General features: G+C 30.8%; 1 protein-coding gene across 1 annotated transcript; it reads left to right on the forward strand.

The window, feature by feature from the left end:
- LOC148274912 (uncharacterized) lies at positions 1-23,724 on the forward strand. The gene is made up of 12 exons (XM_088236416.1): positions 1-281; positions 363-756; positions 3,796-3,987; positions 6,101-6,315; positions 6,681-6,915; positions 7,039-13,463; positions 16,034-16,291; positions 16,846-16,972; positions 18,269-18,519; positions 19,193-19,324; positions 20,148-20,267; positions 21,153-23,724. The coding sequence occupies exons 1-12, from the start codon at positions 243-245 to the stop codon at positions 21,207-21,209; spliced, it is 8,445 nt and encodes a 2,814-aa protein (XP_088092542.1). The 5' UTR covers positions 1-242; the 3' UTR covers positions 21,210-23,724.
- The last annotated feature ends 3,205 nt before the right edge of the window (positions 23,725-26,929 follow it).

The raw sequence follows: 26,929 nt of genomic DNA on the forward strand, positions 1-26,929 counted from the left end.
GTGTGGCAACACTCGTAACGACGATGCAAAAACAAATCGGGAAGACAGCTCGTTAATTCGGTTAATCGTTATTTTTAAATTTGAAAACGAAACTGTCATTTTGTAAATAGTTTCCGGCTTTCTGGTTTTTTACTATTTACGTTATATTGTTCATAGTGTCTTTAATTGGTGTTATTTACATACATAGGCGCGAATATGTCGTGGCTCAGTTTATAAAAGGTTTACTTGTGATAAAATCAAAAATGGAGTGTTATAAATGGAGTAAAATAATAAATCACTGGGTAAGTTTGGTTTCGTTTAAAGCTAAATTAATCTAAGGATGAAAACTCTTCGAACAATAACATTGATTCGTTTTCTTTCAGATAAACTGTCTAGGAGTGCCAAATTTGAAAGTTAGTGGAGTAAATGACTTAAATGTTCGAGTATTTTACGAGCTTATAAATTTCTTCCACAATGTCGACGAAGCTGTTGTCGGTGACAGTAAACATCATACAGACACGGTATTATCATTTTTGAAGAGAGAATATCCTCTATTTACTCCGTGGAAAGATCTAGAATCTGTCGGGGAAGATGAAAATATTTTAATAGCATCTTTACTTCTATATTATTCATGTATAAAAAGTAACGATGGAAGCATCAGGGGTGCGATGTGTCAACGCTTGAGTTCGGGAGACCAAAAAGCTATAACCTTGTTTGCCAATAGTTTGATGAAACATGAAAAAATCACAGAAGAGAAACTTATTAATACGATATGTGGTAAGTCTAATATTTCGCTTTTGTGGTTGAGTTTGTTCAATTTTTTTAAATAGTAATTCGGTACCTCATCCACATTTCTGATCATTTATGGAAGAATTGAAATATGGAAGTAAGTAAGTATAAAATGTAAGTGCCTAGACTTACATAAGTCTTCCGGAAAAGGTTCTCCATAGCATATCCAATGTTGAAAATATTTCGAAATATGAAATGGTCTTATTATGTGGCTAACCATTTAGCGCCAAAGTGGTTTAATTGTTTACAATGAGGAAGTTAAGTGGTTTTTATTATTTTTTTTATTTCTCAAGAGACTATCAAACTAAGCCAGAATGATTTTTTGAAAATATTTTTATGTATCGTTTTATCAGCGCTATGATTTTTTTAATTTTTGAGATATTTAAATGACCCCCTCAGTGAAGTCATAAGTTCTCTACGGTGATTTGTCATGATTGGTGGGTTGGCTTCCTGGTAACCGGAAATGTGTCACAACACCCGGTCATTGGTTGATGAGAACTACAGTCCAGACGGTGTGTTGTGGCAGTCTTTTTTCTTTCGATTTTTGATATCGATTTTAAATAATTTTCTGTCAGGTGGGGTAAATAGAAACCGGTTTTCATGACTAAATAGCTTAATACTTAATAGTTCAAAGTTAAAGTTATCGTCGATCAATTTCAATTAATCGTATTGTGAACTCCTTAAAATTAACACGCACAATATAATTCAATATAAGATATTGTCGATAGTACAGTTTTCTGATGGTACATCACTATTGCGGCTACCTAACAATAAAGTACGACATTTGTTTCCTTCACTAAACAGTCAATATTTACAGAACTTCATGAGCGTGTAAACGTTAAAAGTCTCTTCTTAAGTTGACTGTAGAATAGTGATTTTGTTAAAAGTAGTTAATTTTTACTAATTTTTTCATGCATTTTTGTGAAACTTCGTCATACATTTAAATGCTCTAATTTTTACTACCCGTGAGAAATAATTTCAAGATTTATATCCAATTTCCTGTTGCACTAAATTCCCTCATTATACTTTTAAAAAATATGTATTTACCACTTCAACTTTATTTCACCATCATTCCCTTTCCGCACCTAATGGTGCATAGGGCACTGTATTGCAGTGGCGAGCGGTGAGTTTTAGATTGGTAAGCTGCAAAAATTCTGATAAAATATCTATAGCGGTAGTTTGGCACATAAAAAAATGTCTATTTTTGATAAATAATATATAACAAATGGCACTAGCGGCTAATAGTTTCAGTTGAAATATTTTCTAATTTCATACGCGCATTTAATTATTTTAAAAATGCATTAAAAAAAAACGTAATTGCAAAAAACTGGACTATTTTATGTTTGATAAATAATCTATAAAAAATGGCACTAGCGGCTTAATTGCAAAAAACTGGAACCCCGCGAAGGCTCGAACGCCACCGTTGTGTTATAAAGCAACGAAATATCCGCACAGCTATTTCACATACAAGTATGAGTGTCGAAAAATTGATTTATAAAATAACATTATTCATAAGTGTACCGATAATTTTCGCTTAATTGTGACTACCTTTACTTGTCTTGAAATAAAACACTATTTTTTAGTAAATAATGATAAAATCTAAATTATTTAAAAGTATTCCTCACTGAAAACGAAAGTTCACTAATAATTGCCTTTTTAGAATCATTCTTTCATCGATTTTTATATCACTTTAATATTCACAAAACTGTGTAAGTTATACATTATACTATTCTTTATGCATAATTTACTCTTGACACTAATCAACTTTAATTTACTAGTAACGTTTTTATCATAACTCAAACATTATTTTTAATGTTTATATTTGAAGCACTAACTTTGTGGTTATTCATTATAATAAAATAAATAAAACAACTTTGTTTTTAACCACTAATTTTTATTTTTCACCGACCGGTTTCAAAGCAAACAAGCTTCTTTGTCAAGGTTTACGTAACCAATGAATTGATTCCTTTTTATTTCATTTCTATCATGTTCACTAAATACTACACGTGTGAAATCAGATTACCACCCGTGTAAGAAAAAAATAACACTTGATTTATTGGGTCCACGTGTAGTATTTAGTCTGTTTAACTGTCATCGTCGGTTAAAAATATTATATAATTCATGTATATTTTATTCTTGTTAAGCGAATTTTTGTTTTCGAAAACTCACTTAAGTATTTATACTGATACTAAGGATTAAAATGTCAATTTGTAATATTATGTATTTTACAACAAATTAATCAAACAGGACCTAAGTATTATCCTAATCTAACTTCTATGTTATATACTCGTACACATATTCGTTATTTCCTTTTCACATTATACGGGTGCGTATAATACTATCTCACTTGCACTGTCTTAAGTGAAGCAGTTTTATTTTAAAGAATAATAGCCCTTATAAAGGATATTGATTCCGTCAATAATGCATGTCTCAGCCTTACATAGTTCACGGATCTCGACGTTTGTGCACTAATTGAAATATTCACTATAAAACATACAAATATAATACACAAAATAAAATGTGTCCTCACTGGGATTTCCTGCTCCGAGGACACGCTTTACATTATTTTAAAAAAACATTGAGAGAATACAGAAAGAATTTTACAAAAAAATAATCATGAAAAACACAAGATTATAGACAAAATTGGTCATTTTTCATGTTACAGAAAGAAAGTTCCGAGAGGATAGCTTCCTATTATTCTAATTGCTGATTTTACCATTTTTCACATTCAAATTCTATTGTTAATTTTTCTCGTGTTATGTATATGCCTTGAAATATATATTTTGTAATGTACATAAACATACTGAATAAATAAATTGAAAACGTAAACGCAAAAAGAAAACAATATTATTAATTTATTTTTTTAAAGAATTGCTTATGGAGTAGAGAAATCAAAATTGGTTTGACTGGATGACACAATCCATTTTACTTCTATGTGCCTCCATAATCAATTATTTTAAATAGCCTTTAAAAACTTTTTTGTACCATCCTACTATCATTCCGATGTTAAAATATATGTGTTTGCAGAATTGCCTCAAAGTGAAATATCACCGATGCACTGGGCTGGGTCCCCCGGAGGGAGTAGCAGTCCCTTTACACCAAAAGGCCGGCGCTCCCGGCGCTTGTTGAGCCTCCAGGCCGCTCTAGACTCGGAGCGCTTTGATCGGAACTTCTTGCAAGAAGAACTAGCGAGGCAGAGTGCTAAATATACCGATTTGGGTGAGTCGATACCCATTTTAAAAATTGATTTGTGTTAAGAACAATAACTGGGCCAGTAATCTTTTGTTACTGTCGACACTATGCGTTGCAAAAATCACAAGATAAAAAATGAATCATAGAAAACCAACAAAAATTTGATATTAAAAATAAATAAATTATTCAAAAACAAATTATACAAAGATGATCTTTCACAGTAGTAGCTGTTCAATTATGTAATAATCTACCCCCTAATGTCAGAGACGTGCCCCTTCTTTATTTATATTCAAATCGCATATGAAATGTCACTTACTGAATATTTAAGTTTTTACTTTTTCCTCCTTCTTTCCTTCCCTCTTTAACGCCTTCTCTCTTCATAGTTAAGTGTAGATATTTAGTCAATTTTTATTTCTTAAAAGATATATTGTTTATCAATTTTTTGTTCTATAAAGAAAATATAATATACCAACAATATGTTCATATACCAATGATTTTCTAAAATTGGTAAAACGGTTTAGGTAGGTAGGAAGAAATTGCCTCAAGGCAATTTGCCCGCCCTTATGCATATGTATGTAAACTGTATATGTATGTATATAAAATGTTTAAATAAATTAATCTAGGGCAGGCATAGGCAACCTTTTGCCAATTTTCCTCCGAGTTGCAGGGTGGAATATCAAAATAACCACCCACACATACAAAACAGATGTCTAGTAGTCAGCCACCATATTAAAATAAATTATTATAATTAAATTTAAAAAAATATAGAAATATGATGCACTTAGGAATAAATTCATTTTCTTGATAAATAACTGCATCCTAGTCCAGTAAAATCCTGTTCAACATAACATAAACCATGCGGTCTAGATTGAAATTATTTCAATGTTCCAAGTGCGTTTACAATTTTCCTCTAAAATCGGATTTAATACCTCACATGCTTATGTACTTTGGATTGAAAACAATAAAAAATCTTGTGCATTAATAACAATATTAACAACTGAATACCAGACCAATTGTTTTTGCTATCATTATTTCTTCATATTTATTTTTTTAGCCCTGCGAATAATTTAATAACATTTTGCTGGTTTGAAGGAGGCTTTTGGTTCTGGCAGTGTCAGCTCTGGATTCTATGCTATCTATTAGTTCAAACATTGTAAAATTCAAAATCACGGTACCGTCTTACTGAAAACTAATTAATATGACGTAAATATTTAAACAATATTTTGAGTTTGTCCAAATTTTTGTAGACAAGGACTGGATTCAACTCCCTGGGGAGTTGTTTATATTAACATATTACAACAGAGATGAAGAACATTTAAGAGAAGGTTATTTAGAAGTCTAGGCATCTACAGGGCTTATGACCTGTCAATGGCTGGTTTAAATGGCCACTTTACACACTGTGTAACATTCACCATTCTGCCTATATTTGAACATCTATATTCCTTCAATTCTTTCATCTGTTGATGTTTGTGAAGTTAAAGAGCTGAAACCTTTATTTATGCGTGTGAGATTCATCTAATTGAATTATTTCACCTACATACTAGGCAACGCCTGAAAATGTTATTGAAACTGAAAGACATTGCTGTATTTAATTTTTTTTATTTAAATTTAATGATATCCTATACCTATATTTTCAGCAATGTCCTTTTTTTTGGGACAAATTAAGATATTTGTTTATTCACAGAAATCGGCAGTATCGCTTAAAAATGACATCTGATATTTTTCATTTTAATTTCAAGAAAAAACTCATAAACAGACAAAATAAACTACGAACATGTAAAACAAACTTACTACTGTATTGGAAAATAATGCGGATTGCAACTATTTCTCCTTTCCCTATTATTTTAATTAGCAAATTACCGGCGTCAAGTTCAAACTTGTCAATATTCATACTGACAACCACAGGCTATGCGACATCACTGTTTTGTGTGTGAGCGAAAAAGATAGCTATATTTTTGTTATTTTTTATCACTTACCACATTACATTTTGTTTGTGTTAATAATTATGATCGATTTTGTAGTTACCACTTAAACTAGACGCAAACGCTTTAAGGGTTAAATGTGATACTTAGAATATAGGACTTTATAATTCTTAATACTTTGCAATTCCAGTAAAGTATGTTTTTTAATATGTTTATAGAAAAGCAAAATTGCCTCTATCACTCCGAAATTGTCAGCCTAAAATCCGAGTTACTTGCGTGTGCAACTCCCAGCGAGAGGGGAGATTCAAGGGGAGCGGAGAATGAAGAAACAACCAAACTCAGAGCGGAGCTGAAGAAGACATATGAGGAATTGTTAAATACTGAGAAAGACCTCGACAATGCTACTGAAGAGAGGGACAATCATAAGAAAAAGGTAAGCCATAAATTAAATTTTAAAAAAATGGAAGATACACTATTCACTAGATAATTTACTGTATATTATAATATTTACTGTTACAAATAAATAAATATTTAATTAATTGATTTTCTGTATTTATAAATACACATTAATAATTCATCTTAATATAATTATCCGCACCTAATGATGCATAGTGCATTGAATTGTTATGCTAACTGCATATTTTGTTTAGTTTTTACATGTAGGCAAGATGATCAGTCATGCACTTCAGAGGCCAGCCCTGAAACCATAAAATAATGCTTATAGTTTCTGGGTTATTTTTTGTTTTTTTTTTATTGTTAGTTTTTAAAAAAATAACTACAAATTATCGGTTGTTATAGATTGGAGACATTGAAAGGGAGCTTTCAGCATATAGAAACCGCATTATAGATCTGGAAAACACCAAGGAACAGATGTCAGTGCAAATTAGTGAAGATGCAAGTCAAATTTCAATCTTAAAAAAAGAATTAGCTGAATTTAATAAATTCCTCGAACTACAGCGAAGAGAACACCATTTGAATGAGAGTATCGAGTGTGATGATGATACTCTCAGCCTTAAAAAGGGATTTGGCTCTTGTAAGTATAAAATATAGCAAGTAAATATGTAACACTGTATCACTAAAAAAAAAATGCAGATAATTTTGTGAGTAGTTTTTTCCCTATAAAAAACGCCTTGTTTTACCATTCATTATTTTTCAGCTTTCAACTGCACCGTGGAAAATTTGGGTAACGCTGTTATCGATGTCCAATTAAGAGAACAAATTAATCAAAATAACTTATTGACCAACCGATTGGAGGAGCTTCTCAAGGAAAAAAATGCAATGGATAACCAACTTCTTATATTGGCTCAGCATCTTGAAGATTTTAAGAATGAATGCCTCATTCTGTCTGCCTCCAATACCGATCTGAAAAATAAAAGGGAATTACAAAAAACCGAAATATCTCACAAGGAATCTATTATTCAAAATTATGAATTAGATATTCAGGTTTTACGTGAAGCATTGCAGAGGACCGAATCTAATAATAACGATCTGAATGTAGAAAGTGAAAAATTGAAACACTGTTATGAACAACAAGAAAAAGAAAATAATGATTTACATATTAAAGTAAATGAACTTGAACTGTTGAGCGAGGAATTAAAAACTCTACAAAGTGACTTTAATTCTAAAGTCGAGATTCTGAATACTGTCACCGATGAAAAACTAAAACTCTGTCATCATATTGAAGAACAAAAATCTGAATTGAAAGCTTTAAATGAACAAGTAGATTTACAGAAATCAGATATTTCTAACAAAGTATCCATAATTCAAGCAAACCAATCAGAGTTTCTGATTTTACATAAAGCATTGCAAGAAATTGAATCCAAGAATAATGATTTGACTGTTACTAATGGTGAATTAATTCAATATCAAGAACTGCAAGAAAGGGCAAAGGATGAAATACAGATGTCTTTAGAATGTTTGAAATTGGAACATCATAAAATAAAAAATGATTTACAAACTAAAGTAATTGAATTAGGAATATTGAGTGAGAAATTTCAGACTCTGCAAGGTGATTTTATTTCCAAAGATGAGATTTTGAATGCTGTCACTAATGAAAAACTAAAATTAGAACACGAAATTGAAGAGAAAACATCTGAATTGACAACTTTAAATAAACAAGTGGACTTACAGAAATCTGAAATAGCTGATAAAGTATCTTTCATTCAAAACTACGATTTGGAGTTTAAATCTTTAGGGGAAGAGTTACGAGCGACAGATTTGAAATACAATGATATAGTAGCAGTTAATGAAGAATTAAAATGCTGTCGAGATAAACAAGAAATAGAAAGAATTAATTTAAATACCAAAGTAGATGAACTAGAACACCATATTAAGGAACAAGTATCTGAATTGAAAGCATTGAATGAACAGGTAGATTGCCAGAAATCTGATATATCTAGTAAAGTATCTCTCATTCAAAATAATGAGTCAGAGGTTCAGATTCTACGTGAAGTATTGCGAGAGACTGAATCCAAAAACAATGACTTGATTGCTGCAAATGAGGAATTGCAACAATGTCAAGAACAAAATGAAAAAGCAAAAGATGAAATACAGATGTCTTTAGAGTGTTTAAAAATAGAGCACAAAAAAATAGAACATAATTTGCACTCTAGAGTAAATAAATTAGAACATCACACTATGGAACAAGAATCTGAATTGAAAGCTTTGAATGAACAAGTAGATTTACAGAAATCTCTTATATCTGAAAAAGAATCTCTCATTAAAAAAACTAAATCAGAGTTGAAAGCATTGCGTGAAGTCTTGCAAAATACTGAATCCAAAAATAATGACTTAATTGCTGCTAATGAAGAACTGAAACACTGTCAAGAACAACAAGAAAAAGTAAGAGATGAAATACACATATCTTTTGAATGTTTGAAAGTAGAACATCGTGAAATAGAAAATGATTTACAAACTAAAGTAATTGAATTGGAAATGTTGAGCGAGGAATTTCAAAATCTGCAAGTTGACTTTATTTCTAAAGATGAAATTCTGAATTCTGTCACCGATGAAAAACTAAATCTAGAACATCATATTAAAAAGCAAGAATCTGAATTAAATGCTTTAAATGAAAAACTGAATTTACAGAAGTTTGATATTTCTAACAAACTATTAATCATTGAAGCAAGTGAATCAGAGTTTCAGACATTACGTAGAGAATTACAAGAAGCTGAATCCAAGAACAATGATTTGATAGTGGAAAACAATGAATTAATCTGCTCTCAAGAACATAAACAAAAAGCAAGAGATGAAATACTGACATCTTTTGAATGTTTGCAAGTAGACTATAAAAAAATACAAGATGATCTACATACAAAAGTACATGAACTAGCACTGTTAAGTAAAGATTTTGAAACTCTGCAGTGTGATAAAAATGAAACTTTAATTGCTGTCGCTGGTGAAAAACTTGAACTTGAACATCACATCAAAGACCAGCTGTCTGAGTTAGAAACTTTGAATAAACAAGTGGAGTTCCAGAAATCTAATATATCTAAAAAAGAATCTCTCATTCTAAAAACTGAATCAGAGTTAAAAACACTGCGTGAAATCTTGCAAAAGACTGAATCCAAAAATAATGACTTAATTGCTGCAAATGAAGAATTGAAACTATGTCTAGAACAAAAAGAAAAAGCAAAAGATGAAATGCAGATGTCTTTAGAGCGCTTAAAAGTAGAGCACGAAAAAATAGAACGCAATTTGCACTCTAGAGTAAATAAACTAGAACATCACACTAAAGAACAAGAATCTGAATTGAAAGTTTTGAACCAACAAGTAGATTTACAGAAATCTCTTATATCTGAAAAAGAATCTCTCATTCAAAAAACTGAATCAGAGTTAAAAACATTGCAAGTAGTCTTGCAAAATACTGAATCCAAAAATAATGACTTGATTGCTGCAAATGAAGAATTGAAACTATGTCAAGAACAAAGAGAAAAACAAAAAGATGAAATACAGATATCTTTAGAGTGCTTAAAGGTAGATCACGAAAAAATAGAACATAATTTGCACTCTAGAGTAAATAAACTAGAACATCACACTATGGAACAAGAATCCGAATTGAAAGCTTTGAACGAACAAGTAGATTTACAGAAATCTCTTTTATCTGAAAAAGAATCTCTCATTCAAAAGACTGAATCAGAGTTAAAAACATTGCACGAAATCTTGCAAACGACTGAATCAAAGAATGGGGATTTGGTAATGACTAACAAGGAATTGATTTACTCTCAAGAACAAACCGAAAAAGCTAGATATGAAATACAGATATCTTTAGAATGTTTGCAAGTAGAGCATAAAAGAGTGGAAGACGATTTGCTCAATAAAGTAAATGAACTAGGACTGTTACGCAAGGAAATGGATATTCTGCATGGCGATTCTATTTCTAAAGAAGAACTTCTGAACCAGCTCAAGAGCGAAAACATCAAGTTAGAAGACGACATTAAAGAGCAAATATCTGAATTAAAATCTCGCAGTGAGCAGGTGGATTTACATAAATCTGAAATTTTCATCAAATTATCTCTCATTGAAAATTGTGAATCAGAGTTGCAGGCTTTACGTGAAGTATTGCGAGAGGCTAATTCCAAAAATAATGATTTGATTGCTGCCAATGAAGAATTGAAATGTTGTCAAAAAAGGCAAGAAAACGCCAAGAATGAATTACTGAAGTGTTTTGAATGTTTGAAAGTTGAACATAAAAAAGTAGAAAACGATTTACGCATGAAAGTACTTGAACTAAAATCGTTAAATAAGGAAGTTGAAACTCTACAGTGTGATCATATTTCTAAAGAAGTTCTGAACTCCCTCATTAATGAGAAACTTAAACTAGAACATCACACGAATGGGCAATTATCTGAAATCATCATTTTAAAAGAACGAGTGGAAAACCAGATATCTGATATATTTAACAAAGAATCTCTTATTCAAAATTACGTTTTAGAGTTAGAGAATATTCATGAAAAGGTTGATACTTTAGAATCACAAATAGAAAAGATGGAAAGTGCCAAAAATGATATTTTGAGTGAACACCAAGCAAATATCCGAGAACTAAATAATAACCTCGCAAAAAAATCTTCCAATATTGAACATTTGCAAATACTGAATACAAAATTAGAGATTCAAATAGAAATGTTAAATCTTGAATTGACAGATAGTAAGCAATACTTCAGTGAATTAACTGAAAGCAAATCGTTAATTATTGAACTCTCTGAAACACTCGATCGTTTGAAACAAGAAGAAAGTAAATTAAAGGTGGACTTATCGAGTTTAAATGATATGTACGAAAAGTGCAATACACAGTTAAGTCTCCAAAATGATGAATTAGTCACTAAAAATATGGAAGCAGTTTATCACGAACAAGAAATAAATAACCTTAATGTGATTGTTGCTGATAAAAATGTTGAATTTAAAAATTATGCAGAAAAACTTGAGTCTTTGTCTAAAGAAAATAGTATATTACTGAAAGAAAAAAATGAGTTGGAGGATTTCATTGATGGTGTTCATTTAGAGTTATTAGATGATAATCATTTGCAAGACTGTAACAATACTCAACCTGAAATTTTTGAGTTTAATTCATTAGATTTTGAGAGTGTTTTAGTTAAAAGTGAGGCCACAACTAAAACGGAAGATGTAAATATAGTTACTGAACATACTAAAGTTAATAATATTAAAATGAAATTAATTTCATTGTGTAACTCGACCGAAATGATTTCCAAGACATGCGCTAAGACTATTCTAGAAAAGGATGAAACCATAATCAAGTTAACAGAAGAGTGTGATTTTCTCAGAGAGCACATTGATCAACTGGAAACTGATACTGGTATTATGCAGCAGAAATTATTAAATATTGAAGACCTAAATATAGCGAACCAAACAAATAATGAAAACCAGCACCGAAATTTAACAGATTTGTCTATTAAAATCACAAAGATAAATGAAGAATTACAAGAAACCAAATGTGAACTATATCTATCTAAGCAAAATGAACAAACATTGCAAAAAATGTTGTACTCCAAAGTGCAACAGTTATCTGATTATCTGAGAACAAATACGAAAAACCATGTTCTCTTTGAAAAATTAAAAGCATTCGAAAATACGTTAAGTAAAATTTGGGAAGTAGTGTGTGAAGCTGTGAAGAGACTAAAAAATATAAGTTTGCCAATCGAAGGTGACTTATTCCCTCTAACTGTACAGGTACCTTTTATGGAGTCATTAAAAACTATCGACAGTGCTCATTTTGAAAGCTCTAAAAACATTTTTAATATGCTGGCAACTGTTTCTAACTCTATAGATTATGTGGAGAACTACGTTGACAATCTGTGCAAGATGATTGTCTCATTAGTTAAAGATAGAATAACCTGCAGAGACACGCTCGCTCGGTTAGAGAAACAGAGGAGTGCCGTTTCTGACGAATGTCTGCAATACAAAAATAAGTACCAGAGTGCAACAAATGAAAAAGAAATTGTTACCAAAAAACTTACCGAGTTAGAATCTGCGAAGACTCTCAACAACTCTGACACCATAACCTCCACTACAGTGCACTCTATAAACAAGATGCATTCCCCCCATTTTGAAGAATTTCTTAAAATGTTAAATGTAAATGGATCAAGATTAATGTACATATTTTCACTTCAAGTGACACGTACCAATAATGTAAACAAATTGAAGGATTCTTTACATAAATTAAATGAAAACTTTTACAACTGCATGGGTGACAAAATTGCTTTGAAGAATACAATAAACACTTACAAAAATATCGAGAAAAAAATCAGCGAATTAGAAGTTGAAAATGCCCAGCTTATTGATAAAATTGGAAAGTTCTCAACTGATTTATATTCGTTTTTTGTTAAAAAGTTTCAAAAAGACTTTGATAATTCAAATAGTTCAGAATCGCAGGATTTGTGGTTTATTAATTTTGAAAATGAACTGGAAGCGATCGAAACCATAACTTTATCTGTTCAAAATAATATACCACTTATTCACGAGTCTATTGAAACATTGAAATCTTCAACAACCAAGAATAAAATAGACATGCCTATATATTTCGATGCAGATAACAGGAAACTTTCAATTTATGAGCAACTACAGGATCTAGTAGAAAAGTATACCCTAATTAAAGAATATGAAAATACAAATACATCCGCAATCAAATCTCTTAAACAATTGCAAGAACATAATTTAGAGATGTCGAATGAGAGAAGCGAACTTGAAAATAAAGTATTTGCTCTGCGTAAAGTATTGAAAGAGATCGAATCCAAAAATAAAGATTTGATTGTGGCCAACGAAGAATCGAAACGCTTTCAAGAACAAAATGAATTTTTAATGAAAAGTGAAAAAGATTTTAATCGGAAGACAATGGCCGAGAACACGAGTCTTAAAAAACAAGTTACCAGTTTATCGTATAAAGTAGATGAAATTCACTCTCAATACAAAGTAGAATTAGAAGAACTAAAACGTGAAATAGAGAAACTCTCCAGGGAAAGCTTGAAAACGAAAAGTAAATTGGAAAATGGCGCAGACACAAATCAATTAGTGACGGATATGCGGAATGAGTACGAAGATAAATTGACTCGAATGAAACAAAAGATGGTCAGTATTTGTCCCTTCGTGATTATAGTTCTTGCTTATCAATTGGTGTGGTGGTTAATATTAACGATATATTTTAAAGATGACAGTACATTACATTTTAAATGAATTTTGACCAAATTAAATATGTTACAAATAGCATAAATATTGTGATTATTGTTTTTGAATTATTGCTTTTAAAGAAAATTTAAAAACTAGTAAATTATGTGCAATTTAAATTTTTTATTACAATGTATTTGCTATTCCAAAGAAATTATTTTATTTAATGTGAATAAATTATCTGTACTAAATAACTTCTTTTATTTCAATCATATGGCGGAAGTACGAGGGTCAATATAAAATACATCTTTAATACTAACCACTTTGGTAGTTTTTCACATTGTTTTTTTTTTTAATAACCTTTCAAATCCCGTTGGGCCTCAAAAGTTTTCATACAAGTTTTATACATTTACCCTTATTTTTTTGGACTTTTACATTGGTCTATTTAGTTTTATAAATTCTACAAAATATTCTCGATATTTTGTAAGTGTTAAAATTTTTTATTTTTTTTGTTTTATTTTAACATTTTTTAATCCAGTATTTCCTTATTCCTAACTAAGAATTTTTTGTCAGGTTGTTTTCTAAATTTAAAAAAAGTGCATTCCTGGTAACAACTTAATATATCGTCACCCTAACTTGTAAAACTCGTGAATCCACAAATTGCCAATAATTATTTTGGCATTTTCTGATAAGATTTGTATATCTGTTTCATTATTTAAAAAAAAAAACTTCGCTTCTCAAGTAAAAACTGTTTTTACTCTCTCCTGGAGAAAAGTAAGTTTGAAATTCACAATTTAGGCTGATGATAATATATTGTTTAATAAAAATATTTTGGACTATTATTTTTCTTAGTTTATTAATTAAAGCTGTAGTCAGGTAAAACGCACGAAAAATGAGGAAACATACGATTTTGTTATTTTAAAACAAATGTTTTTTTTAAATCGCGCAATAATAAAAAATAAAACTACATAAATTAGATAAAAACAATAATTTTTATAGGTATTTCTATTAAAAAATATGCTTAAAAGATTTATTTAACTAAAATATAATTACTTTTCGACTGGCAGATTACGCCATTTTAAATTTAGACTAAACTTTGGCATCTCAATTTGATTGTTTTGGCCATTTTCATTTTCAATCTATTGTCTTTAAATCATTAAAAAAATTTTTGTTCAATACTTAGTTTTTATATGAGAATCGAAATTCCAAAAATTAGTCTAAATTTGAAATGGCGTAATCTGCCGGTTGAAAAATAATTATATTTTAGTTACATATAACTTTTAAGTAAACTTTTAAAAAACATTAGTTCTAAAATGGCAAAATCGTATGATTTCATTATTTTTCGTGCACGACAGCCTTAATGGTTAAACCAAAATTTGAATAAGTTGTATTCGGCACATTACATGAAGTAACTGCTGCACCCCACAAGAAAACAGTTTTTTTAATAAAAAAAATAATTAAGATAAAAATAAAACTGTTTTTGTTACTGTTTTTTGTTTTGTGTTTTTGTGCTTGTGGTTTTTTGTACATTTTATGCAAAATAGGGTGGAATGATAAGGTTAAATATGAGTATGGCAACATTTTATTTGAGATATACGATATGTAGCATGAAAAAAACAAAATAAATAACTTTTAATACATAAAGAAACAAAAGTTTTAAACATTTTTAACTAAATTTTACCTCTTTAAGGAAATTGTGTAACTTCAAAACCGGTCAGTAATAAAATATAAACTAAGAAGTTAAAAACAAAGTCGTTTTATTTTAATAAAAAAAACAACTTCAATGCACCCAAATTATTTTCATAAAATCATATTTTAGGAATATTTTTTGCTAATTTTATATAAATTCAAATCTTATTTCTATACATTTACTAGTCTGAAGATGCTAGTTTAGAACAAAAGCACTTAATGGTGAATAAATAAAAGTTAAATTGTTGCCAAATATTTTATCAATTTGTTTTTTCCAAACACATTTCAATATATTATTCTGGGATTTGCATAAAATAATACTCCGTGTATTTACATAAAATAATGCACCTAAAGAACTGATGAAGGTAATGTATATCAACCCTGTTTAGGTCAAAGGCATTTAACCACAATTCCGAAAAATTGTTTTAAACCAATTGTGCAGGTCTTAAACACATTCTAGCTAAAGGATTTGAACTGCGAATATCTATTGGCCTTTTTTTGCCAGAATATGTGTAAAACCTATAAAATTGGTTTAAAACACATTTGAAATAGTGAAATGGCTTTTTTGAAAATTGTAGTTTTGACTTGAACATGGTCGATATGATTTAATTTGAAACTTGTAAAAAAACTAAAATACAAAAAATGCATTAAAGTTTTATTATTTTTCTGTAAATAATATTATGGTGTTGACAGTTAGCACATTTATGTGTAATAATTGTCCTGAAAGGATGATTATAAGTACTGTGCATTGAATAAAGTAAATATTGACTTATTGTTGATGGAGTATTTAATAGATATTTGGTCGCCTTCATTTTTAATCAATTTATTTTTTCACATTGGTTTAGAAACAACTTTACCAAGAACAAATATCTGTATACACGGAGAAACAAAAAGAGGAAACTGCCAGTTTGGAGGCATTATGCAAGAAATATAGTGAAAAAATAAATAGATACGAAGTTCACGTGAACCACCTGATGTTCGAACAATGGAAAGTTGGAGAGAAACTTCTCAATGAGAAGAAGGAGAATGATGAACTGAGAAAGAAATTGGGGGAGAGATTGGGATCACAGCAGTCAATCAATTCTATCACCTCGACTACGAGTGTAAGTTTTAAAAATAATTTCCCCTATCCACACCTAGTGGTGCATTAGGCACTGAATTTGCACTCCAATTATACCGTATCCAGATCATTTTTGTTGAATGGAAGGTAAGGTGATCAGTTTTACGCTTCGGGTGCCAGTCCAGGAACCCGGGACCTCAAAAACGATAGGCGAACACCCCAAGCACTACCCAACGAGGTGGACTTATCTTCACTTGATTTCCTTTTTCAGGATTTGAACCTGAGAGTAGCATTAAGTCAAAAACGCTTGGAACAGGGTTCTGGTTCTTTTTCACCCTCAAAACTGTATTACATATCCGCAAACGGATAACTGATAGCTATCCGAGTCACCGAATCCAACACCTCAACTTCCTTTTTTGTCTTTCCTTTGCGTGGACTGAGGCTTTGAATTGTAGTGAGACATAAAACTTTTAATTTAGCCAATACCAACGAGCATTACGTGGTGTTAGCTAATAATTGCATGTATCCTATCAGCTTTGAATATTGATAATAACTTAATACCTATCATTTATAAGTATAATATATTATGATTTTTAGTTGCCCCATACAAAAATGGAAATGAGAAGAAATACAATTGATACAAGACTTCCTCAAAAAAGGTTTTATCCATCGCCGGTAAAGGAACAACCTTCCTTGTTCAAACAACCGGCTGCTAGTAAAGTTGGTAAGCACAGCTAATTATTTTTTTAAACTTTATCCAGTTGTGGTTTTCTACATATTTCTAAATACAATGACAAAAAAAAGCATACTTATGTAGGGCCACTCCACTTGTAAAAAAATGCAATAACAGCTTTTTCAGCCAGAAAAAAAAACAGTTTTTTTTTAACGCGGTGTTAAAAAATCATCGCAAGCAGATTTAAAGAGTAATCCCAGATTAGTTAATTTTAAAACAAGAATGTAATGTTAGTCACTGGCATCTGCCGCGGTCAGGCTTCCCGGCATAAATGGGAGGCCACCCTCCCAAGCAGGGGCAAAAGGCAAAGCCAGAAGATAGGGGCACAACTGCACCAACTACAAGTCAAACTCAATAGCCCTGAAAAGGGCTTTCCTCCCAGTCCAAGTGGTATACAGAGGTGAAGGCAGTTAGCGAGCAGAGTGGAGGTGAAGACTGGAGAGCAGAGAACACACAGGGCAGAGGGATGGAAATAAAATGCAATGCTTACTTGTCAGAGACCAGAGCTCAACTGATTTCAACAGAGTTGGGCTCGACGGTGCGCACCGTATCGCTGCCCTGAATAGCACGGAGGGGTAGGGGTCATTCTACCCCACTACTCTAGGTACCGCGTCAACTACAGCGCTCTAGTTAATAGTGGCGCGCACCGCGGGGGCCATTTTGGCTATGGCCATGACGTGCGGATCATATACATTTTTATTAATTTTATAGCTACACTTTTTACGCTTATATCATAGGTAATCATCATTTATATATAATTTCTAGGCTATAATTTCCCCGGTATTCCTTCCCGGAACCTTTGTATCTATTGAAGGTCCAGCACTCGGCTAACAGATACCGGAGTTCTTAGCTAATTTTGCACTAAGTTTGCATCCGGAACAAAGAAAAAAAAATGAAAGCATAAAAAATAATAATATTAAGCTTTTTTTAAATAAAGTCAGATTAAAGTAACTATCCCAGGGCCCCTATTACAATGGGAAGTTAACAGAGTTATCTTCGACTGTCTATAATTAAAAATAGATATTTGTGTATGAAAATTTATATATTTGCATCAACATTTAAAGTATCTTCATCGATAACCTATAATTCAACAAGTTTAAATGAAAAAAATGTATGCATATTTTGCTTTTTATACAGAAAACTTAATTTTACTTTGTATATATAATTGAAGATAAATGTTAACTTCCCATTGTAATCGGGGCCCAGGTAGGTTTCAAAATTTGATTAGCCTAGACCAGGAAAAAAACATTATTTTATTCAATTGAGCGTGTGTCCTTTGGTGACCAGAATCTGGGGGCCTGCACATGTCTGATGAGGAGGGAGAGGTGTTCGACAACACTTATCTGACGGAGCTTCGCAGTGGAGTGTACGAGCCACGAGCCAGCAGTACGGCGCATAGTCTGAATGTGCACACTGCTCAGCCGCGGGATAACCGGCTCTCAGAATTGCAGTGGCGCAACTCGCTATGCCTGCCGCACCTCAAGAGCTCCTATCCGGCTGAGACGCAGTTCCGCAGGTTCAAGGAAGAAGACATTAAGGTAAAAACACTATAATCATCATCGTCATTTCCCTATTCGCACCCAGTTGTGCATAGGGCACTGCATTCGTACACCAATTGCATCATATCTTGATCATTTGTTATATAAACGTAAGGCGATCAGTCTTACACTTCAGGTACCAGTCCAGGGGCAGTGAAATATTTGCAGTGTAAAACCACATTTTAAAACAATATTTCGTATTGACCTTCCCAGGAATCAAACCCAGAACCTCAAGCATGATTGACTCTATTTAATTTTTCAGATTTTTTACATCAGTGTAGCTAACAAGTCAAAAACACTATTCTAAGATCCTGGTTCTATTTCACACGCAGAACTGTATTCTTCATTCGCCTGGACCCAGACAACACACTTTAAACTGATTACTTCATTTTTATATTCGAGGTCTAAAGAAATAATCTTTTGACACTGCTGTGTGTGTCATTTTTTACCTGTTTTATCCATTTTTAACTACATCAAACGTGGATAATATTATAATGTTTGAAAATTTTACATTTTGGTCAATCAACTGTACATGCGACAATGATTTGATTTATAATTTTTTTTGTACATTGGCTCTCATTGCCAGGTGGCAATTTCGTTCATCCAACCAATAAAATAAATGATGTTTAAAAAAAAGGGTATATGAATATTAACGTAACATTTTTTTCTATAGACAGGGACAATAAATTTGGATGAGAGTCCAGCAGTGGAGAAGCCGCGGGCTAAGAAGGAAGCTGGACAAACGTCTTATCATAAGCCAGGACCACCCACACCCAGTAAAAATGGAGGCAGGTCATCATTGCAGGTGATTTTATTTACCTTAAGAAACTAACTATAGGATTATCAAAAAGGCATTCACTGGAGTAACATATGGTGCCAACAACCCCATTTCGATGCTCCTTTCCAGAGTTCAGAATAGTTATTAGAATTATGTAAAAGAAGAAAAATCGCATTGCTATTAAATTGTTAATATTATAGTACACATTTATATTTTTTTACCATAAATGAGGAAGTTCAGTGAGTTTTTTCAGTGATTTGCTAGTAGACCATTAAACTAAGCCAAATTTTTAAAAAATAAATTGTGTATTGTATTATCAGCACCATGATTATAAAAGTTTTGTATTTCTGAAATTACTCCGCATGTGATGTCTCAAGTTCTTTTCCGCTTCTTCTCGGTCAGTTCTACCGATTGGTCTGTTGACTTACCGTAAATTGTAAATCTTTTACAACTGTCTTATCATTGGTTGATTCATATGAACTAGTGAAATTGTTCAAAGTAGTTCGTTTTTGTTAAAAAAAAATTTGTATACATTTTCAAAACACTTTACCTCACAATTTAATGCTCTAATTTTCACCGCGCATAAGAAAACATTTTTTATATTTAATTTCCCTAAGGGCTGAACATCCTCATTCTGTTCAAACATCCATATCTTGAATATTTTGGTTAATGTATAACATGAATGTATATTATTAATATTATCTCTAAAGTTAAACAACTTTAACACATATTTGCCATTGACAAATTTTCTAAGGAAGCCAAATAATTACAATACCTGTAAATTTCTATGATAATTCACAAAATAATATGTATATCTATGTTTTTATAAATATGTGTTTTTCAAAACCAGGGTAATGATCTCCGAGAGCCATTAAAGGAACAAAATGATAATGCAAAGAAAGCGACAACACCATCGCGCATCAAGTCACTCTTCATGGGAAACACTTCTAAATCGTCATCAAGAGATGAGGTAAGCATACAAATTATATTTATTTCACAAGAACATTGTACCAAAGGTTTCTGAAGTAATTAGCATTTATAGGGCTTTTGACCCATCAGTGGCTGGTTTTTGGAAAATTGATATACACCGATAATGTTTAGGTGATAATGAGGGCTGTAATTTTGTAACAGTTTGAACACGAAAGATAATATTTGGTATCACTGCAGCTATAATTATCATATTTTCGGACCTGCATTGTATTTTTTTTAGATTTACTAACAGTATATGTAAAGAGTTACAACAATTTTATTAAAAAATGGGAAATGATCCACTTGTACTCTAGGTCAGGTACAGTGGATCACAAATAAATCAACAGTGGCTCATTCCAATACCTGGTAAATAAATATGTATGTACCTTGGTGAATATGTGGGTAACATAAGAAATATTGCTAATAGCTTAGGTGCACAGTGGATCATGATTCACTGTGTACTACGGTATTTGATCCACTGTACCCTTTGCGGCCATTTTGATTTTCTAGCCAAACAAACACAAATTACTAAGTTTGTTCATGATAGTGATACTGTTATATGTAACCAGAATACGTGTAGTTTAAAGTAAAATCAATGCCATATGAAAATGTTGCATGCAAATCAGACAAGAAACAAAAAAAACTTACCTTTAAAATTTAGTTTTGTGACACAAAAAAAAAAATGGATGCACCACGTGTATGCACTGTCACAGCTACCAGCAAAAGTGATGTGTTTGCCCTATGAGACCTTTTTACTGTGAGCAAGATTAAATTGTAGTGCTTATACTTTTACGTGCAGGGTATTTAATCAACTGTACCTACCTGAGCCACTGTCGTCACCTTTGCGCTATGTATTTGAAATTATTTTTTCCTATTTCTTTTCCAGAACACATTTGGAACACCAAAAGGAAGAAGATTAAGTATTTTTAGAAAACAGAGATAGTTGCCTCAGTAAAGATTAAGTTCATATTGAAAAATCTATGGTAAACTTTATTATATTAATTTTGGATTTGGGATTGTCTGCTTGTTTAGCAAAATATATTACCATTCTTTGAGTGTAGGTTTAATTATCATTGTACTCATATTAATTATTAAGCATTATTATTATTTATCATATTTCTTGTGAATTTTCTGACTAAAGTATAATTTTATAAAAGACAAAGTACAAATAAGCTCTTAGTTCAAACCATCAAAGGCAGGTCATTTTGTAATATCCTCATATTTTATTATTAGCTTGGATACATACCTTTACAATTTCTACCATTTAATAATATGTGTGGCTTAATGTTATTAAAAATATATATATGTATATGCATATGTGTAAAAAAATTGTAATAATTCCATATTAATAATAGGGTATTTTCACATATCGGAAATAAAGTTGGATGGAAAATACATGAAATTTTTAGAACGGATTTTTACAATTCTAATGATATAACCATCAATGTGTATTTAAAACAAGTTTTCATTTATAATTTTCAGGTTTAAAAATGTAAAATTTATATTTGAAACACAAACTTTATGGTTATTTATTATAATAAAATACCTAAATATAAAACAATTTTGTTTATACCACTTTAAAAAAAATAAGCAAATTAACAACATTTTCTTTAGTGCACTCCTGTCTAGTTTTAAAGATTGTACCCATCTCACTTCCTACTTTCCATCTTTAGAAGAACAATGGTAAAAAGACTTATTAGTTCCATAGGTTTGATGTAAAATTTAGTAATCTCTCTTAAAATAAAATAGGATAGAATTAACTAGTTAATTATACCTTGATAAACAAGCTTGTATAACTTTGAAACTGGTCAGTAGAAAAAAAAAAATAGTGGTTAAAAACAAAGTTGTTTTATATTTATTTGACATACAAAACGGTTTGCAGTTAGCGTCACGTTATTTAGACGTCGCACGTCATGCCTACCGAGTACACTTCTAATAAACACTGCGTACACATAAGGCAAGGTACAATACGTGCCGTTTGTCCCGCGCAAAACATCTCATTTTTAGGTAATTCAAACTATGTACATTTCAAACCTTTGTAGAAAATGAATCCGACGTCGCATGGAAAAAATAATAACATCACCATTGTAATTCTTTTCTTATTTTAAAATATTTTTTAATATGTGAAAGACCCTGTTATTAGTTTAAATTAAAGTCCTACTGATCTGCATATTTTTGAGTTTTTAATTGTATAGTTATTACTTTTTTATTTTATTTTTGCTTTATTGTGATGGGTAAGATACCTTTATTCAATGTGCCGTTGTTTTAATTTTATTTAATCTGAATTATGAGTTTCTCATTGATTACCAGTATTGATAATTGAAATATTTAAAATAGATTTTACTTTGTATCCAATTTATATTATATTGACTGCTTTTGAAAATAAACATTTTTTTTTTCTCCGGACAATCCATTGGTACTCCGATTGCAACATATTTAAATATTTTTTATTACATATAAGGTAATGTGATCAATCTTACGCTACAGGTGCCAGTCCAAGGATTACGAAATATTATTGCATACAAACACATGTTTAAATAAATATTTCATATCAACCATGTTAAGAATCGAGCCTAGGATCTCAAACATGGTGGACGAATGCGCCAACTACTACACTCCAAGGCAGACTTATCTCCGCCCAATTTCCTTTTTCAGGATTTTTACACGAGTCGAATATACTTGTCCAGGGTTCCGGTTCTATTTCACACACAGAAGTGTATTCTTCATCTGCCCAGACACATAAAGGTTTTACCTAAATATATAAAATAACTCAATGGGTTATTAACTCTTTTCTTGGCATTTCATCTATGATCTCATTTTTCCTCATGAACTAAAACATTAATAAAACAGCATTCAGTTAAAACTGCTTTACCATATTTTTTATTCTTAACTAAATTATCACAATTTACAATAAACTTTGATTAAAACAGAAAAAATATTTGGGATTCTGAAGCCTTTTCCACCATCAAATGTGTAAAAAAACAATTTTTCGTTTTGCCAAGAAAAGGAAGGAGGAGGAGGAAATACCGGGTTCCTAGCTACGTTTATCAATTCACTCAGTTATCATTTACATATATCACTTTCATTTGTTCATTTCAACGTTATTCGCGTGTCCGGAACAATAGATGAATAACCTGTTTGAAAAGAGGAATATGTATTCGGATGTGGAATCTTCTCCCCTCCACCATCAAAGCTGTTACTACAGTATCTCTGTTTAAATCACGTCCGAAGAAACATCTCCTCTCTCTACCTTAACCTCTCCTCCTTTTCTCTTCTTCTTTTTTACTTTTTCCCATTGAGTAATGGTATTGATTTAAGATAATTTATACACAAATACATTTATTTATATTTTTATGTATTTTCAGCTTTTTTATTTTCTATCGAATATGTTTTGTATTACTTGAATTATAAATATAAAACTTTTATTTTATTGATTGGTTGGAAGAAATTGCTATTTGACAATAAGCCCGCCAATGTACAATTAACATTATGTACAAAAAGTTAAATAAATAAAAAAATATATGTATAGGAATTTATTTATAAAACCTGTCACTAAATTTCACTGTTCTGCCCGTGCATGGCCATCCATATTTATTAAATTAATATAATATTCTATTTAACCTGCATCAATAAAGGATTCAGTTCTTTGACTTCACAAAAATCAATACATGGACGAGTTGAAGAAATAAAGATGTTCAAAAATAGGCATAATGGTGAATGTTAAACCGTGTGGTAAAGTGGTCGCTAATACCAGCCAATGACAGGTCATAAAACCTGTAAATACCTAGACTTCCGTATTCCCTTCCCTAAAATGTTCTCCATCTCTGTTGTAGTATGTTAATCTTAACTCCCCAGGGAGTAAAATCCAGTCCGTCTGTAAACAAATGGACAAACTCAAAACGTTGGTTTTTTAAAAATATTTATTTTTTATTTACATCGAGAACATTAACAATTTATTCTTAATACATTACAAAATATTCATAACAGATTGATTAAATAGAAAAAAAAGTCATAACAAATGAATATACATATTACAATTTGGAAATTGCCTTCCTAGGAGAAATCCCACTGTCTCGAAATATATCGACATCCGAGGCAATACGATTGCTCTGCCTACCGGCATAACCATTGGCAGGTTGGTTCTGCATCGGAGTAGGGAGAACAAACTGTTGCCTCTTTCGAAGATAATTATCAGGGACAAAGAGACCGAATTTATTAACACCCAAATGAATATTACTTTTCCTCAACAATGATTGTTGATAGATTATGTATTACTATTACCATCACGCCATTCCGTAGGGGTAGGCAGAAAGGATGGACCGCACACATCTATCCTGACATACATTCCTAGTTTCTTCCACATTCATACATGTCATTTGGTCGTGTCTGCTTTTGACATGACCAGACTTGAGATTTTGGTTTATCTGATCACTCCACGTCTTGGTCGTCCTTGTCCTACGTTATCATTAACTCTCGCCATATATATTTGTTTTTTCATTATTTCTTGTATACATATTTATATCCTTTTTATAAGGCAGTGACTGTTCTGTAGCACGTGTTAGAATAATATACTTATATACATACATTATGAAAATGTGAGGTCAATGTGGAGGTTAAGGAGGGTTAATAAAACAGAATTATTAAAATTATTCATATTTTTAATTGAATTTGTATCACATTTTCAATATTATAATAAAATATTTGTTTAAAACACTCTTTGATGTAAACACAATCACGTAACTTTCAAAGTGCAAGTAGAAAATAGTCTTAAGTAGTTTTTTTTAAACCATTAAATCATCCACAAGACAAACTAAGACATTTAGCAAAATGAGAATGACTCCACAAAACAATTTGATTTTGTTGTTTGAAGTTGGCCAAATTTATCACTGATTTAAGTTGTTTTAAATAAGAAACAAAAAGGAGTATTTGAGAAGTGAAAATAAAAATACATAACTTTTTTTAAATACCTACAGTAAAATGAGACTATTTTAAATAAATTAAAGGCAATTATGATACATAGATATTATAATACAATTAAGTTATCCCCTTTGCCTTTATTTAAACATTCATATAAATCTTCTTTCTTTATAAAAATGCACTCCATCTCTAATAATTACAACTAATAAAAATATATCAATCTTGATAAAACTCCCTGGGTGGTAAAATCCAGTACTTTTCTACAATGATTTTGACATACCCAAAATAATGTAATTATTTTTACATTTTTAGAATGTAAAATGCATAAATTTCAATGAATAAAAATGTCCTTGGCATATTTTAACACATAAAATAGATAACCCTCAGTCATGATCCAGTTTAAAATCCGTACAAAACCACTTAAATAGTTGCGAAGCAAACATTTGAAATATATTACTTTATGTTCATTTTATTACATTTTGTATAGATTGAAAAAATTGCAGTAGTATTAGCTAAAAAGAAAATGTTTATCAGTAAAAATGCATATCAAAACAAATACGCTTTACTTGAAAAATAAAAACATTCTATTTGGACTAGTAAATCATAGTTAATCCAATCAAACGTTATTTCCTTAAGAATAATTGACATACCTACCTAAATAATATTTATTCTAATGTCAACAAGCTCTGGAATATTCAGTAGTATCACATGATTGTTATTTTCAGAAACAATAAATTTAAGGCTGGATTGGAACACCTAAATTACTCCGTATATATATATTTTCTCTCAATAATATTTACTATTGTAGTTTTTTCTTTCGCCAAACTTCAACAAAAGGGAGGATTTGTATATGCGATTATTTAATTGAAAACATTTAAGAAATATATTGGTTAGGGTGATTAGGTATCAACATATTTTCTAGGTAATTTTTTTACCAATCCTCTGAAGAGCATGAAATATAAGTTATTACATAATTACAATGGAATACCATAAATAATATACTAATAAATATGAACTTAATATTAAGGGTAAGTTTTTTAAAAAAGAATACGAGTTTGCACGAAAACTGTAGGTCAAATGTTACTCCCATGTTCATACATGTAATTTTTTTAGACATTTGGTGTATACAATGCCAGAATAATATTATTGAAATTTTTCTTGAACATAATAATACAAACATTTAACCCTTTCAGACCTGAATTAATTCCTGTGGATTTAAAAAAAAATATTTGTATTTTTTTACTTACTAAAGGAATTATTTGAAAGTTTGTGGTATATTTTAAATTTAATAAAAAAATTAACTCGCCGCTTTTTAATTTAGATAATTTTGGTAGTTACGGGAGTCGATGAATCTTAAATATTGTGTATTTGAATGAACACCCAGGCTGAAAGGGTATGGTGAAACTTCTCTAAAATATATGAAAGAATAGTAAAAGTAGTTAAAAATTTAACATATTTAAAATACACACCTATGTTGTTATCATTAACTAATTAATTGGCTAATCATAAGTGCCCGTTTGGTCGTATTAGAAAAAAATCCATGGATTCATAGAAGAACAAGGAGGCAAGAGTGATGTCACAAGTAAAAAATTAAAGTGGGGATTTAAAAAATGTAAATTTTTAAAACATCGTACTGGCGTCAAATGTTCCTGGTAGGGTCGACAAGAAATATTAGCTTTAAATATGGTTTTGCACTGCAATATTTTACTGTCCCTGGATTGGCACCTTGGATCACCAACTTCATGT

Source organism: Micrasema longulum, unplaced genomic scaffold (assembly GCF_059751315.1).
Source record: "Micrasema longulum isolate JH-2025_06_02 unplaced genomic scaffold, ASM5975131v1 h1tg001557l, whole genome shotgun sequence".
Taxonomy (NCBI): Eukaryota; Metazoa; Arthropoda; class Insecta; order Trichoptera; family Brachycentridae; genus Micrasema; species Micrasema longulum.

Excerpts from the sequence above, each read along its gene's own strand:
- LOC148274912 (XM_088236416.1), top strand. The coding sequence starts at position 243 with ATGGAGTGTTATAAATGGAGTAAAATAATAAATCACTGG. Across the intron at positions 3,988-6,100 it reads TGCTAAATATACCGATTTGG|AAAAGCAAAATTGCCTCTAT; the intron begins GTGAGTCGATAC and ends ATATGTTTATAG. Across the intron at positions 6,316-6,680 it reads GGGACAATCATAAGAAAAAG|ATTGGAGACATTGAAAGGGA; the intron begins GTAAGCCATAAA and ends CGGTTGTTATAG.